The following is a 14,573-nucleotide window of genomic DNA, read 5'->3' as shown; positions in this document are numbered from 1 at the left end:
CGGGCTCTTCGCCCCTCTTTCTCCAGGTTTGAGATGTTACCACACAGCCAAGAGGAGATATCGTTCACTGTCGAGGTTGATATTTATCTTGATCAGGATATCGAGGGATCGGGTGGGTATACCTGCTTAGGGTGGATAATAGCCCCGAACATTTGACCTTGGTCTCCACGGTTCGCATTTTCGGTATCACGAACATATCGCGTAGAGTTATACATCCACATCTTGATACACAGGCTTTCCTTTTGCGGCTAATTGTCAGAGATCATGGATTAGTGAGGAACTCAGGTGATATTCGTCGTACACATTGTAACATCGATGCATCATTGTATATCCTAAGAGTGTTTGAATTACGACTATACCAAATACCTTCAGGATACTCTGTAGCCTACATCCACGTTGTTTTTGTTGTCAATTTTTCATTCAATGGTATATCTAATAATACAAAATCTCTGTTCAAAGCAAGCAAAGAACCACGCTTTAGAATCAATAATACGCCATGCATGCACCGTGTTTTCGTGGCCAAATACATGCTTTCCTGCCGGAGAAAGACATCGTCTATTGGCTGCCCCACCACCAATACCCCCAACGATGCAAGAGACAAACCAGAACCAGGCTGAGGAAATCTCTGGCTCAATCTATATCTGCTACCAGAACGCCGCGACGTTGCTAAAAGAAGGAGGAGGAAAGAAGGCCGAGGTGTAGTATACTAAACTGTACTTGCACACAAAATAAGCAAGCGAAGAAGGAAACAAGACAGAGAAGACTGCCAGCGCTACTAAAAGCTGTCTGCCCTTTGATCAAGAAAATTTGGAATCTCCCCCCTCAATTGAGTAAATGGGGCTTACTGACTGCTACCATGTCCAACCCCATTCAAACCATTCATCCTATCAAGAAACCTGTCCGGCGCAGGACTCGACTTTTTAACAGGTGGGTCAAGGATCGTGGGGCTAGAAAGGGGTTCCAGGCTCTTAACTGGCGGAAAGATAGGTGTCTCAGACATCTGATGACTCGATATTGGCCGCATACCATCGTGCTTCAATGGCGCTGGGATGGGATCGGGGAGCATCTGGGCAGGCATTTGGGACGATGGAGACGGAGCTATACGCATTGGTGCTGGGGCCGGTGATGACATGTTTGCTGGAAGAGGTGCGGGCGAACTATGTTTGGTCGGGGAGAATGATGGACGGTTGGCCGAGCTAGGTGGGAAAGAAGAATGTGGGCTGTTGAAGTTGAAACTAGGTGGTAGACCGTTGGCTGGACGGGGAGAGGCCGCCGGAGAGTGTTTTACTGGCGAGCCGCCTGGGCCTGCTGCTGATGCTGGGCGACTGAAGCTTCGCGCGTACCGTGGTGCTGCCGGCTGTGGTGGTCCAAAGGGGTTGGAATCGAACGGATTTGGGCCCCCAAATGAGCTGCCGTTCTGCTGTGGTTGTGGCATGTGGAAGCTTTTGGTTGGGCTGCTCGGGATTCGCTCGAGGTTGTAAGGTGGAGGCGAAGACGTCGGATGACCGTTCCCAGTTCTGTGGCCAGGGGATGAGAAGTGGGATCGTATCGGTGACGACATGCTACCGTTTGTGCCCTTTGTGGGCGATCCATAGGCAGCTTCCGATCTTTGTATACCAGGCGGACCCAAAGCTTGACCACGAGGAGATAGACTTGGGCCATCGACCCACGGCTGTACAGGATGCATAGACGGCTGGAAGGCTTGCGGTGCTGGTAGTCGTGGCATGGAGGGTCTGTTGCCATTTGCTTCTGCTAAGTTTTGAGAAGATGGCGATTGTGATGTCAATCGTAACTTGAGAGACTGAGGCTTCGGTTGATCCGCCTCTTCCTCTTTACGTTTGCAGGCAGTACAGACAAACACAAACTTCGAATCATCGGCCTGTTCTTCTGTAATGCCGTGGCACTTCATGTGTTGCCAAACGTTGCACTTCTCACATGATATCTGAGGCGTGTTGTCGTTCTGTCAGAGTTAGCAGAAGTAGGGATAATTGTGCAATGATACTCACGAGGTTAGAGCCATAGGTGCCGCACTTCTCGCAGTCAAAGAACCAGTCTTCTTCCTCGTTGAGCCTCTTAAGGTCACTTTCGTGCTTCTTCATCATGGCCTTCAGGTGCCGCTCCGATAGTCTTGCATTATTCGAGGCCAGCTTTTGTTCGTTCTCTTGCAGCTTGCGCAACTCCTCTTCTTTGAGGATCTTGGCCGTCTCACGCTCTTTTAGCCGTTGCTCACGAGTCATTCTGCGAGAGTCTTGTGCTTCCTCCATCTTCTTCTGCCTCTCTTGCTCTGCCTTGGCCATGGCAAGCTCCTCCCGCCTCTTACGTTCTGCAGCCTCAGCCTCTTCCACCTCTTTCTGCTTTTCAAGGCGCGATGAAATTCGGGATGAGCGCTTTGCCGTGGCAAGTTTCTGCAAGTTTTCCAACTCTTTCAACTTGCGGGCCTGCTTTCTCGCTTGCTCCTCTGCCAGCCCCTCCATAACAGGGATGACGTCCTCCTGGAGCCTTTTGTAGAGTATCTTCTCGTTTGGGTCGCGACTCTTCCGGATACTGTTCATGTACTCCTGGTAGTCTTCCAAGGTAACGCAGATACACTCCCACTTCTTACCACCAAGCCCGTCGTCTATCGTCTCAGGCTGATGTTCGTCCGCTACTTGCTCATCATCGGCGGCTTCTTCGGGCTCGGGACTAGACACCTTTTGTCGCTTGCTGGATCTCGATCCTTTTGATTTCCTGGACTTTGGTTTGGCTTTGGCTTTGGCAGGTTCGGGAGGCGGTGGTGGATCTGTCATTCGGTACATGCGGTTGTCATCTAGAACATAGAGCGATCGTTCTTGCGAGTCCCAGCCTGTGGGCTCCATACGCTGCAACATGTTAATCATTGCCCTAAACCAATCCATGTGATACATACCCAGAGCGTCTGCTCGTTATCCGTCGCTGCCATTTTCTCTCTTATTGTGTTTGGGTTGTTGAGCGTCCACACAGATAACTGCTGCAACACGCGTATCTTGGTGAAGACGTCGAAGTCGTGGAATTTGTTGGGCTCCTCTTCCTCGCCAAAGGGGTTTCGCGCGGGCGCTTTCGCGACATACTGTCGGCGGGTGTATTCATCAAAGATCTCGGGTCTGTCATCACGTTAGCAGGCTGCAGGCAATGCGCAATGGTGGGTTCCTACGTCAAGCCCTTGTGTGACGATACGTGCTTCAGCAGCGCTAGGCCAATTTGTGCAAGTTTCTCGGACGGCTGTGGGTTGAGGCATTCAGACTCCAATTCCTACACGTCTGTCAGTTCCTGATGTTTGCGAGATGTATGCGCGCCAGCCTGAGATGATGGGCGCAAATGCCATGTACCTCGATGTCAAAGTCCTTGTCGATTTTGACCGCGTCGCCGAACAGACTGATGTACTGGGCCAGGTTGGAGAACTGCCACATGTTGCGCAGTTTCTGCAATGTGCTGGGCTCTTCGACAGGCGCCTCGGCCTCCATTTCCTCGGCGGCGCGTTTTCGAGACGGCATGGCTGCGGTGCCTCGCGTGCAGCGACGCGTGTGAGCAACGGGCGAATACGGTTTCGAGACCAGAGGCGAAGGATAGAAGATGCGCGTGTTATCAGATGACGATGTGGAATGCTGTCGTTGTGCCGGTCGGCTCGGGGTCAGGGCGATGATGTGAATGCGGATGTCCCTTTTTGGTGAAGTGAGTGATGAATGTCGCGCGTCGATTGTCGGCGAGTCCGGGGGAGAGCCCAAAACGGCATAGTGCCAGCTCGCACATGTCAACTCGCAGAGACGGCATTTCCACAACCAAGAACGGCAAGAAATGATATCGATTTCAGTATACAAGCAGAACAGAACGGCACAAATACTATGTTGTATACACGGTGTGAATATGGGTCGCTTACCATGGTAGCTGCCATGATAAACTTTAGAGCACCCATCTCACCGGAGAAATACGGGCTTATAGAGTATCAGCGTTTCGTGAAATGATGCATGAGTCGACCGACGGTGGATTGGCGCGCATCGCACCAACTCGTTCGAATCAACATGGCAAGGGTTTATGTCATAAAGGTTTTGATGACCCGATTGATGACACAGGACGCGTCAGCCACGCAGGCGCACAAGCCACAGCACTCCACCAAGTGTGGCTCATTGCCGGAGAATGCCACATGCCAGGGGCCAGAGACGTTGCATGGTAAGCCGTCAGCAGTTTCGGATCCTCTGCGGTCGTGTTGGTCCCTGGTGCTTATGGTAGTGTATTTTGGCTTCACGAGTAAACACCGTGTACAGCAAGAGGGCATTCGCCGTAGCAGACGCATTCTGCTGTGGACATGGAGCAGCGCATGCCGACACGACAGGTACAGTAGCCGTTAAACTAAGATTAGAACCTCAGCCCTAGTCCACGCTGCGTATCCTTGTCGCTCATTGACCCTTGTCCGTGCTTGGGAATCCGCTATCCATCCCGCATTTCAACCAACACTTTGCTACCAAACATACAAGACACGCCTTTGCAACTCTGCGTTGGACTTAGCTAGCCCACCACCGCCTTTCCCACCGCTCCTTTCACCACGACACTCGTTTATCTTTGTTTGGAAGCCTGCATGATTGCGCGATAGCATCCTGAGAGAGCTGAGCTGCATCAGATGCTGGATTGAACGCCGCAAACCAGACAGGACGCTCCGATGTCCTACCCAGATCCCAACCACGGCCGAAGTCACACCCACCAATCAATACCTCTGCAAGACCTCAACCGCCCGCCTGATGAATTCGAACAAGATGCGCCGCAAGAACACAGGCGGACCCTCAGCGACCGCGGACGGAACCTGCTCAGACAGACAGGCGCGATAGCAACAGGGGGGCACTTCCGCGACTCTCAGTACTCGCCCATCGCAGAGGTGTCGCCCAGCCCTACGCGCTTCGCCCAACGGCCGCAAATAAACACCAATCTGCCCCCAGCAAATAATGGCATACGGAGGGTGGTGGAAGACGAGGAGCCTGGCTCGCCCTTGGATGCAGGCGCATTCCAGGCTGCCATCGGATTTGGCATGGGCATGGAATTCCAAGGCACTACATCGCCGCCAATGCCTACGACAGGCTCGTCGCAATTATCCTACGTCGATACACCGTACGAGCACGAGCCATACGTGGACAGATCAACCTCCGAGGACCACGACTACTTCTCCCCTACCTACGACGACACAGCGCGCTTGACAGATTCGCGCAATCTCCAACCGATAAGCGGAGCCACGGCCCCAACTACTCCGATTGAGCAAGATCGATCCAGTTTCCAGAGTGTGCGCTTCCTCAGTCCGGGCGATGCATCGCCGATAGGCCGCCATGGCGACGATATCGGGCAGGTGGAGGCGGGGGGCAACTTGCGAGACTCGAGGGGAAGGAAGCGCTCCTTGTCGCCTGGCAATTTCGAGTCGCCGCTACACAGGGCTGGGACTATCATGCGGAATATGTCCCAGCGTGTTGTCAATGTCAGCAATGATTCTCAAGTTGCCGAACGAACCCTTCAGCGGAAATCCACTCAACATCAGGGACGCCTTGCACCACCTCATTTGTCAATTTCAACCTTGCCCCAGTATTCCACAGATGGCCCTACCTCACCTGTTCCATCCACGCCAATCGAGAAGCCTCCGTCGCCTATCGTTTACTCAAGAACACCAAGTGCATCATGGCAACATCCTCCAAATCCTTTGCGGGGAAAGAGTCTGGGAATTTTCCCTGCCGACAATAAACTGAGGATCAAGCTCTGCGACCTGCTTGTGCATCCAGTTGTCGAGCCAACGCTTCTTGTACTCATCGTCATTCAGACAGTTCTTCTAGCAGTGGATGCACGCACCAAAGCGCAATACAATGCCGGGCACAGCAAAGAGATCTCAACATTCAACGGCATTGACTACGCTCTGTTCGTCCTTTTTATCATATACACGCTAGAGGTTATTATCCGCATCATTGTCTCTGGTTTTATCATCAATCCCGTTGAGTACAGTACCATCAACCGACAGGTTGGCTTGCGCGAGGCTGTCATGAGCAAAGCAAACCAGTTGTTCGGGGGTCTCCAACGACAACCTTCACAGCGAAGAAGTGCCACCAATACCAATCCCGCTCAGGATCCCCACCAGCCTTCAGTGCTCCGGACCTTTACCACTGCGCAGATGCATACCGACATCGGAGTAGGAGATGCACGCCATCAACAACGCGCTCGCTTGGCACATCGAGCCTATCTCAGACATTCTTTCAACCGAACGGACTTCGTCGCCGTCGTTTCTTACTGGATTGCTTTTGTCCTAGGCCTGTGGAACATTGACAACAGCCGAGTCATTCTCGTCTTCGATATGTTGAGCTGTCTGCGCATCATCCGTCTTCTGAACCTTACCAGCGGTACCTCCGTTATCCTCAGGAGCTTGAAGAAGGCTGCGCCTTTGCTGGTCAATGTCGCATTCCTCATCAGCTTCTTCTGGCTCCTCTTCTCAATTGTCGGTGTCCAAAGTTTCAAGTCAAGCCTCAGGAGAAACTGTGTGTGGTATGATCCAACAGATCTAACGGGTAACACGAACGTCACGAATGAAGGTCAATTCTGCGGTGGTCACCTGGATAATATTCCAGGCTATCACCCTATGACATACATACCTGCTCCGGGTATGCCACCTGGGCCTGACAAGGGGAAAGGCTTTCTTTGCCCAAAAGGTTCAAAATGCGTTGAGATGAGTAACCCCGCTGCAGGCACGAAAAGCTTTGACAATATTCTTCAATCTCTTGAGCTTGTTTTTGTCATCATGTCATCCAACACTTGGTCTGACTTGCTCTACACTGTAGCCGACACAGACTACCTTATCAGTTCCGTCTTCTTCATCGTGGGAATGCTGATTCTGAGTTTATGGCTGATATCTCTTTTGATTGCTGTCATTACTTCCTCCTTCCAGATCATTCGCGAAGAAAGCAAGACTAGTGCTTTTACTGGCGTGGAGATCAAAGAGGAGGATGACGAGAACAACGACGAAAAGAAACGTGTGAGCGGTCTCAAGCGGCTTTACGACAAGACTCTATGGGTGTGGGTGGTTGTGATAGCCTTTGGCCTTGTTGCCCAGATGATGAGAAGCGCCAACATGAGCGAATTTCGTCGCACCTTCATCAATGCCACCGAGATCATCGTCACGTTCATCCTGTTCGTTGAGATCATCATACGAATTATCGTTGACTGGAGACATTTCTTCAAGGGCAGGCGGAACCTCATCGACCTCATGATCGCTATCATCACAGTCATCATACAGATACCAGCCATCAAGCATGCACACGATGGGAAAGCCTATGCCTGGTTGTCCATCTTTCAGATTATTCGTGTCTATCGCATTGTCTTGGCTGTGCCTATGACACGCGACCTCATTGTACGTTCTACTCTTTGCCAGTGGAGAGAATTCAGCTAACAACCATACCAGACAGTTGTTTTCGGAAACGCGGGCGGTTTGCTGAACCTGATTCTCTTCGTGTTCCTTTTGACTTTCCTGGCATCTATCTTCGCCTCCCAGCTGTTCCGCGGTGAGATTCCTGAGGAGAGCGGTGGAGAGACGATCCGCGTACCGTTTTTCGATATCTACAATTCCTTCCTAGGAATGTACCAAATCTTCTCCAGTGAAGATTGGACCAGTATCCTGTACAACGTCACCGAACATCAGAAGCCGTTCGGTACAGCGTGGATAGGAGCGTCCTTTTGTATCATGTGGTTCATCTTTGCTAACTGTGAGTATAATGTTGACATTCACTCCAAGACCGCGGACTCACTGTTTACTAGTCATTGTCTTGAATATGTTTATCGCTGTCATTCAAGAGAACTTTGACGTTTCCGAGGACGAGAAGCGCTTACAGCAAGTCAAAGCTTTCCTGCAGCAAAAAGAAGATGGCCTTACCTCGGGCACTGGGTATGTTGACCTCCGTTTCTACTCATGACACACCTGCTTACACATTATAGTAATCTATCCCTATCGTCCATTTTCAAGCTTGGACAGGCGCGTCGAAGAGATCCACTTGACTATGGTTCCGCCGCCACAGAAATGCTGCTCAAAGATGCGGTTGTTCGCGACTTCCTCGATGAGGGGGATGGTAATGACAGCCCTCAAGAGGAAGAACCTCGGCCTGGCATACGTCCTGCCAAGACCATAGTGGGATCCGGAACCATGTCCACGATCTGGCAACGATTCCAGCGCCGAATTGTGCACCGGGAAGTCAACCCTTTCTACGCTCCCCTTGACTTCAGCCGTGCGTACGAGGACCTTGATCCTAGAACAATGGCAAAGGAGGTCGTCTCAGCTACCGAGAGACGAAAGAAGGCTCAACGCGAGTATTTGAGGAACCACCCGAACTACAACGTTTCCCTGTTCATGTTTCGAGCCAACAACCCGATCCGCAAGCTATGTCAGCGGATTGTGGGCCCTGGCCGTGGTGGTGACCGTATTGAAGGAGTTGCACCATCCGTTCCCGTTTGGTATGCATTCTCTGCATTTATCTACGCTGCCATTATCGCCATGGTATTGTTGGCTTGTATCACGACGCCATTGTATCAACGCGAATACTTCATGACTCACGAGTTCAGCGTCAAGAACTGGTTCGTGTGGGTAGATATGGGCTTTGCCGTCCTCTTCAGTATTGAGGCGCTCATCAAAGTGATTGCTGATGGCTTCTTTTGGACGCCCAACGCATACTTTCGCGGCTCCTGGGGTTTCATAGATGGTATTGTATTGATCACTCTCTGGGTCAACGTTGGCACCTCGTTCTTGAATGAGGGTCAAGTCACTCGAACTGTAGGCGCGTTCAAAGCATTGAGAGCTCTGCGTTTGCTCAACATTAGCGATAGCGCACGCAACCACTTCCACGCGCTCATCGTTCGCGGTTGGTGGAAACTCTTCTCAGTAAGCATGCCCTATGGTATACATACTTCAAACTAACTGTAAACAGGCTGCTTTTGTGTCATTGAGCTTGCTGATCCCCTTTGCCATCTATGGTTTGAACCTCTTCGTTGGCCAATTACAGTCTTGCAACGACGGTGACTTTCCTGGAGGTGCCAGTCTGAGAGATTGTGTTGGTGAGTACAACAGCTCGCCGTTCGACTGGGATGTTTTGGCCCCACGCCAAGCTGCCAATCCTTATTACGATTTCGATAACTTTGGAGATGCCCTCTTCATCTTGTTCCAGATTGTGTCGCAAGAAGGCTGGACAGACAACATGTGGACTGCAATGAGTATCACTGGCGTTTATACTCAGCCAGAGGACAGAGCATCTCAAGGCAACTCTGTCTTCTTCATTGTTTTCAACTTGCTCGGCGCTGTTTTCGTCTTGACGCTATTTGTTTCCGTGTTTATGCGCAACTACACGGAACAGACTGGAGTCGCCTTTTTGACCACAGACCAGCGCTCTTGGCTAGAACTGCGGAAGCTCCTCCGCCAAGTCTCTCCCTCCAAGCGACCCTCTTCCACCAAGCAACGAGAGAGTTGGGAAGAGTGGTGTTACCGCAGAGCTGTCACGAAAACTGGATCTTGGCAGAGAACCATCACCGGCGTTCTGGTACTGCATCTTCTGCTGCTTTGTCTGGAATGGTATCCAGGATATGGACCATGGGAGACTGCTAGAGGTGAGTTCCGTCCTACCTGCTTTGTAAACTGACACTAACATCACAAGACTATATCTTCCTCGCGCTTACCATCACCTTCATTGCGAATGTAGTCATCAGGATCATCGGTCTCTCCTGGCATCGTTTCCGGAGAAGCGCGTGGGACGTGTACTCGATCTTCTCCGTTGCAGGTACTTTCGTCACGTCGATTCTTGTGTTAGCGAAGGAGGATGTTAGGATAATCGTCCAGCTGCACAAGCTCTTCCTCGTATCCATCGCTCTCATGCTCATCCCTCGGAACAACCAACTCGACCAGCTATTCAAGACTGCGGCAGCAAGTCTTGCGTCCATCGCCAACCTTCTTGCCACATGGTTCGTCCTGTTCTTGGTATATGCCATCGCCCTCACCCAAACCTTCGGTCTCACCAGATTCGGAGCCAATGAAACTGGAAATGTCAACTTCCGGACCGTACCCAAAGCACTTGTTTTCCTCTTTGTAACGAGTGGTGGTGAGGGTTGGAACGAGTTCATGGAGGACTTCGCCAACGTCGACAAACCTTACTGCACGGTAGGCGACAAGTACTTCAACAGCGACTGTGGCAGTCCGGAATGGGCGCGAGCTTTGTTCATCACTTGGAACATTTTGAGCATGTACATCTTCGTCAACTTGTTTGTTTCGCTGATATACGAAAGTTTCAGTTACGTGTATCAGAGAAGCAGTGGGTTGTCTGTCATCAGCCGAGAAGAGATCCGCCGCTTCAAACAAGCTTGGGCAGAGTTTGATCCTAACGGGACAGGCTATATCTCAAGGGATGTGTTTCCAAGGCTCCTGGGTGTAGGTTTATCAATGTTCGTATCAAAGCGCCAAGCTAATAACACTAGGAACTCTCTGGTATCTTTGAGATGCGTATTTATGACGGCGACTTTACCGTCGGTTCCTTGATCGATGAATGTGCTGTAGCACCTCGAAGGGAATCCAGCCTCCCAGTATCCGGTCGTGAGCCGACTAAAGAGATCGATCTTGACAAGCTGAACCGTCGTCTCGCACAGCTACCGATCGCGGAAATACGTCGCAGACGACAACGCATGAACATTTTCTATGAGGAAGTGCTTGTGTCAAGTGACCCTGATAGAGGTATCCAGTTCTCTTCATTGCTGATGATCCTGGCTCATCACAAGGTCATCAATGATAATAAGAGCTTGAGATTAGAGGAGTTCTTGAGGCGCAGAGCTCGTCTACAAAGAGTCCAAGAAGCTGTTCGCCGCAACGTGGTTGTTGGTTTCTTCGACACATTATACTGGGCACGACGCTTCCGCCGCGCCATGGATCAAAAGAAGCAGGGACGTATGACAGCAATCCCGCAGTTCACCGTTCCCGAGATCTTCATCGACGATGAAGACATTACAGACGCCCAACGAGGGCAATCTTCCGGACCTCCCAGTCCTCTCTTCTCACCCCAAGATCTCTACGCACCCTCCCCTCGAAACTCGGCTGGTCAGTCCACGTCGCCACCAGCTTTCCCCTACGACCGCACACGGAGCAGAACCAACTCAATACAACAGACACCAACAGCCTCACCTACACGGGCAAGTCCGCAACCATCTCCCTTCTCTCTGTCTGGAGAAGAGCAAGAATGGCAGTTTGCTTCGGCACTTAGTCGGCCACCTAGTCCTCTCGAAGTCGATCCCGGGCAAGCGGGTAGTCGTAGCCGTGGAAATAGCGCAGTCAGTGCGGCAGATGTTTTGGAAGTGCTTGATAACTCGGCATGGGGTGAATCGATTAGGAGGAGTTTCACCCAAAAAAGGCGTAGTTAGCGTCCGATGGGATTTGTTTATGACCGCTGAGAATATGCATGGCGTGTGTCAATCACGTCGATCAAAATGGCTTGGTACGGCTTCGGCAAAGGGTCGAGCCAGAGTCGGATGGTTCAGAGTGGTGCACGACACGAAGCCTGTTGCATGAACGTCTGGAATGATTGGATACGTAGGCGGCTGGCATCAACCCGACACGCAACGCTGGTATGGGACTGATGGGTTGGATCGGTGTTGGGGTAGTGCTTGTAACGGTGTAATGTCGGTGGTGGAGTTAACTTTTGGCATTGCATAGCGTCGGCGTTGAGCGATTGATCAAATCACCTTAGATATTCCCTATCACAAAGCTTTACTTCTCTCCTGCCGGTGGCTGTTTTCATCACTTGGTCGACTTTTGATTGAAGGATACGAGAGTCGTTGGTACTAGTTCGCAGAGTGGCGCATGAGGTTGTCTGGTACACTACTCAACGTTTATCGTGAACCTGCCCAGGATCTTGCCATAGCACGCTTGCCAACGAGCAACCGTACCATGGTACAGAAAATGATCGGACAGCATATGCTGCATGAACATGCTCAGGTGACAGACGCTAATTGTATCTTCCGCCACTTTGGATTGGAAAGTGCTGTCGCCCGTTCCTGATTTACAGCTAGTTTTCAGCTTCTTCCTCTCTTCTAGACCTAACAAGGACCACGCGAACATAATGCACTAGTAAATACGATCGCCCCGCACGTCGATAGAAGCTGCATGCGCACCTGAAACGTTGATCGGCTCATCGCTTCTGCTAAGGGTGCACTTGAGTGTGGTGTCCACCGGACCCCCCTCACATCAAGAGCCGTGAGCACAATGCATACCAGTCTTTGCTACGTCTACAACAAGTTCCAACGTTGACACATCACTACGTAGCATCACACCGGAGCATCAAAAACGCGTCTGCATCTGTTGAACGTCCGCTGCGTCTGAAACACTGGTCTGCCGTCAGATAGCTCGGCGAACTAGGCTATTCCACTTTCGGATACGCTCGCCTGTCGCAGATTCTTGCATCACACACGCAGCACCAGGTCTCGAGACAGGCCGTTTAAGCATGGAGACATTGTGAGCTTCATGTGCTGGGTAATGCCTTCTTATGGCTGGTGGGATGCACGCAGGAAACAACGGCCAGGGTGGTTGCGTCTGAACTGGCCGAACTAGGAACGGCTTGACCGGCTCCAGGTCGATGGCGAGCGGAAACCTCTCCGATCATCGTGCCTACTCAACAAGTTTATGGCTTGGACGTGATGGCGGACCTCCCTGACGATGATGCAGAATGCCGGTGTGGATGACAGCACGCGGACACCTGCAGAACGCGTCGCGCAGAAAAGCAACAACAACAACGTCAACAAAAACATAGACTAGCTAATCGCCGACGTAAGAATAGCTACGGCAACCCTCACAATTTCTTGTGAAGCCACCAACAAGTCGGCCATCAACGATTCTCCACGACAAGTGAGGATGATCCTGTCTCTACACATGGCCATGCAATCTCTTATCGATTGCAGGCTCCTGAGAAATGAAGCCATGCAATCATTCCGCGGCACAATCAATGGGCACAGCATGTCTCCCGCTCGCTTGTTTCTAGACCGGTGATCAAACGAGGCTCTTACCCCTCAATTCACGCGTTCCTGACAGGGATGCCGCTGCTCCGTCTGTCCAAGGTTTTAGCTCTGGGACGTAACACGCACTGGCACAGAGCACATGCGACACGCAGCTTAAGGATCCGCGAGTCCGCTGTTTTTCCAACAGGAATACCTTTGTGAACTTCCTTCTTCATCCCTTTACATACCTTCGCTTTCGTGTATCTGTGCGCGCTTCTGTTCTTTGCCCCATCTATCCATATATACCTTTGAACAGAGTTGATCTCCCTTCGACACTGCCGCAATTTACTCGAAGCTGGTCTACATCACGAGACTTTTGTTGAGCTCTCGCCTCCACGCACACCCGCTGCATTACACGTCATCCCCTCTGATTCGCAAGCCGACCCTCAGAGCCAACATTCGTTGACGTACCCCCCAATCCCAACTACATTCCTTACATTACTCTTCCCAAGGACAGCTGGTCCTTTCTACACCAACCTGCCTTGTCGGACCCCACAAACTTCACCTACTCAACCAACGGGAAGTTACATTATATCGACTGCCGGACCAAGAAGCAAATACTACCATCACAACATCCGACTAATCACCAATCTACTTTCCATCGCTACCACTCCGAAGGACCAACCCAACAGCCAAAATGCCTTCTCCAAGCCGCACCAACCGCTTCCAATCCTTCACTCCCCTCCGAAGCACATCCGGATCCCTCCGTCGGCTTAAGACTGCATTTAGCCCAAACCGCAACTCAATGCGCTCCGCCTCGCCATCATCCATTACTTCCTCAAGCACTACGCCTCTGACCCGCAACTCTTCGCCACACAGCCACCGCTCCTCAGGCTCATCCATCAGGCAACTGCTCGCCGTCCGTCGCAAGCCCAGCATGTACGAGTTCGAGATGGAAGAGGAGAAGCACCTGTTTGAGCAAGAACTCGATGTCCTCGAGCCACGACCTAGCATGGGCCGCGGCACAAGCGAAGTCCACGTCGTCGGCATCTTTGAGGTTCTTGACGGCAAGTGCTAGTTTGGCCCATGTCATGTTTCGCATGTGTTTATGAAAGTTTAATGGGCGCGTTAACCATTTGGATTCTTGCTCTTCAATTCGTTTAGATTGGGTCTATCACGGCAACGGGGACAGTGGCGTCAATTCTGGGTTTCTTTGAACATTTACCCGCCTTCGGGGATGTTGGATTGGTGCCTTTCTTATACCCCAATGGACTGGATTGGACTGGGGCTCTGGTTGGGTTCTTCATCATGTATCATGGAGATTATGAATATGAACAGACTTTCTACCAATGACTTGTTGCTCTGTTACGTGTGCGTCTTGCTTCTGTTCTTGTGATACCCATACGATATAAGGTAATGCCCTGACACTAAACACTTCGACCTTCGGCGTTGGCTGAAGAGCAATATGCATGTTCGATCTCGGGTCTATTTGACGTCACGCATGAGACGGCAATCGTGAGCATGATAGACCCGTCGATAGGCGTCGCAGCTTGTACATGTCATGAGTACGGTATGTGTTGAGGTAGATCATA

The 14,573-nt window shown here is 51.3% G+C and overlaps 4 protein-coding genes across 4 annotated transcripts; 3 read left to right on the top strand and 1 right to left on the bottom strand.

Moving 5' to 3' along the window:
• Nucleotides 1-588: 588 nt before the first annotated feature.
• Nucleotides 589-702, top strand: AA0111_g6354 (hypothetical protein; the record flags this gene model as incomplete). The annotated part of the gene is made up of 1 exon (XM_028652567.1): nt 589-702. One exon carries the CDS (start codon nt 589-591, stop codon nt 700-702), a length of 114 nt encoding a protein of 37 aa, XP_028505989.1.
• A 139-nt stretch (nt 703-841) lies between these two features.
• On the bottom strand, nt 842-3,509 carry AA0111_g6353 (hypothetical protein; the record flags this gene model as incomplete). The annotated part of the gene is made up of 5 exons (XM_028652566.1): nt 842-1,960; nt 2,007-2,858; nt 2,906-3,119; nt 3,170-3,267; nt 3,345-3,509. 5 exons carry the CDS (start codon nt 3,507-3,509, stop codon nt 842-844), a joined length of 2,448 nt encoding a protein of 815 aa, XP_028505973.1.
• Nucleotides 3,510-4,669: 1,160 nt separating this feature from the next.
• Nucleotides 4,670-11,412, top strand: AA0111_g6352 (Calcium-channel protein; the record flags this gene model as incomplete). Its single annotated transcript, XM_028652565.1, has 7 exons — nt 4,670-7,381; nt 7,433-7,733; nt 7,786-7,912; nt 7,963-8,899; nt 8,946-9,618; nt 9,666-10,432; nt 10,480-11,412. 7 exons carry the CDS (start codon nt 4,670-4,672, stop codon nt 11,410-11,412), a joined length of 6,450 nt encoding a protein of 2,149 aa, XP_028505972.1.
• A 2,266-nt stretch (nt 11,413-13,678) lies between these two features.
• Nucleotides 13,679-14,059, top strand: AA0111_g6351 (hypothetical protein; the record flags this gene model as incomplete). The annotated part of the gene is made up of 1 exon (XM_028652564.1): nt 13,679-14,059. The coding sequence occupies one exon, from the start codon at nt 13,679-13,681 to the stop codon at nt 14,057-14,059; it is 381 nt and encodes a 126-aa protein (XP_028506003.1).
• Between the last annotated feature and the right edge of the window lie 514 nt (nt 14,060-14,573).

This window comes from Alternaria arborescens (assembly GCF_004154835.1).
Source record: "Alternaria arborescens strain FERA 675 chromosome Unknown contig_13, whole genome shotgun sequence".
NCBI lineage: Eukaryota > Fungi > Ascomycota > Dothideomycetes > Pleosporales > Pleosporaceae > Alternaria > Alternaria arborescens.
Note: the sequence above shows the minus strand (reverse complement) of the source record. Positions and strands in the feature narration are given on the sequence as shown.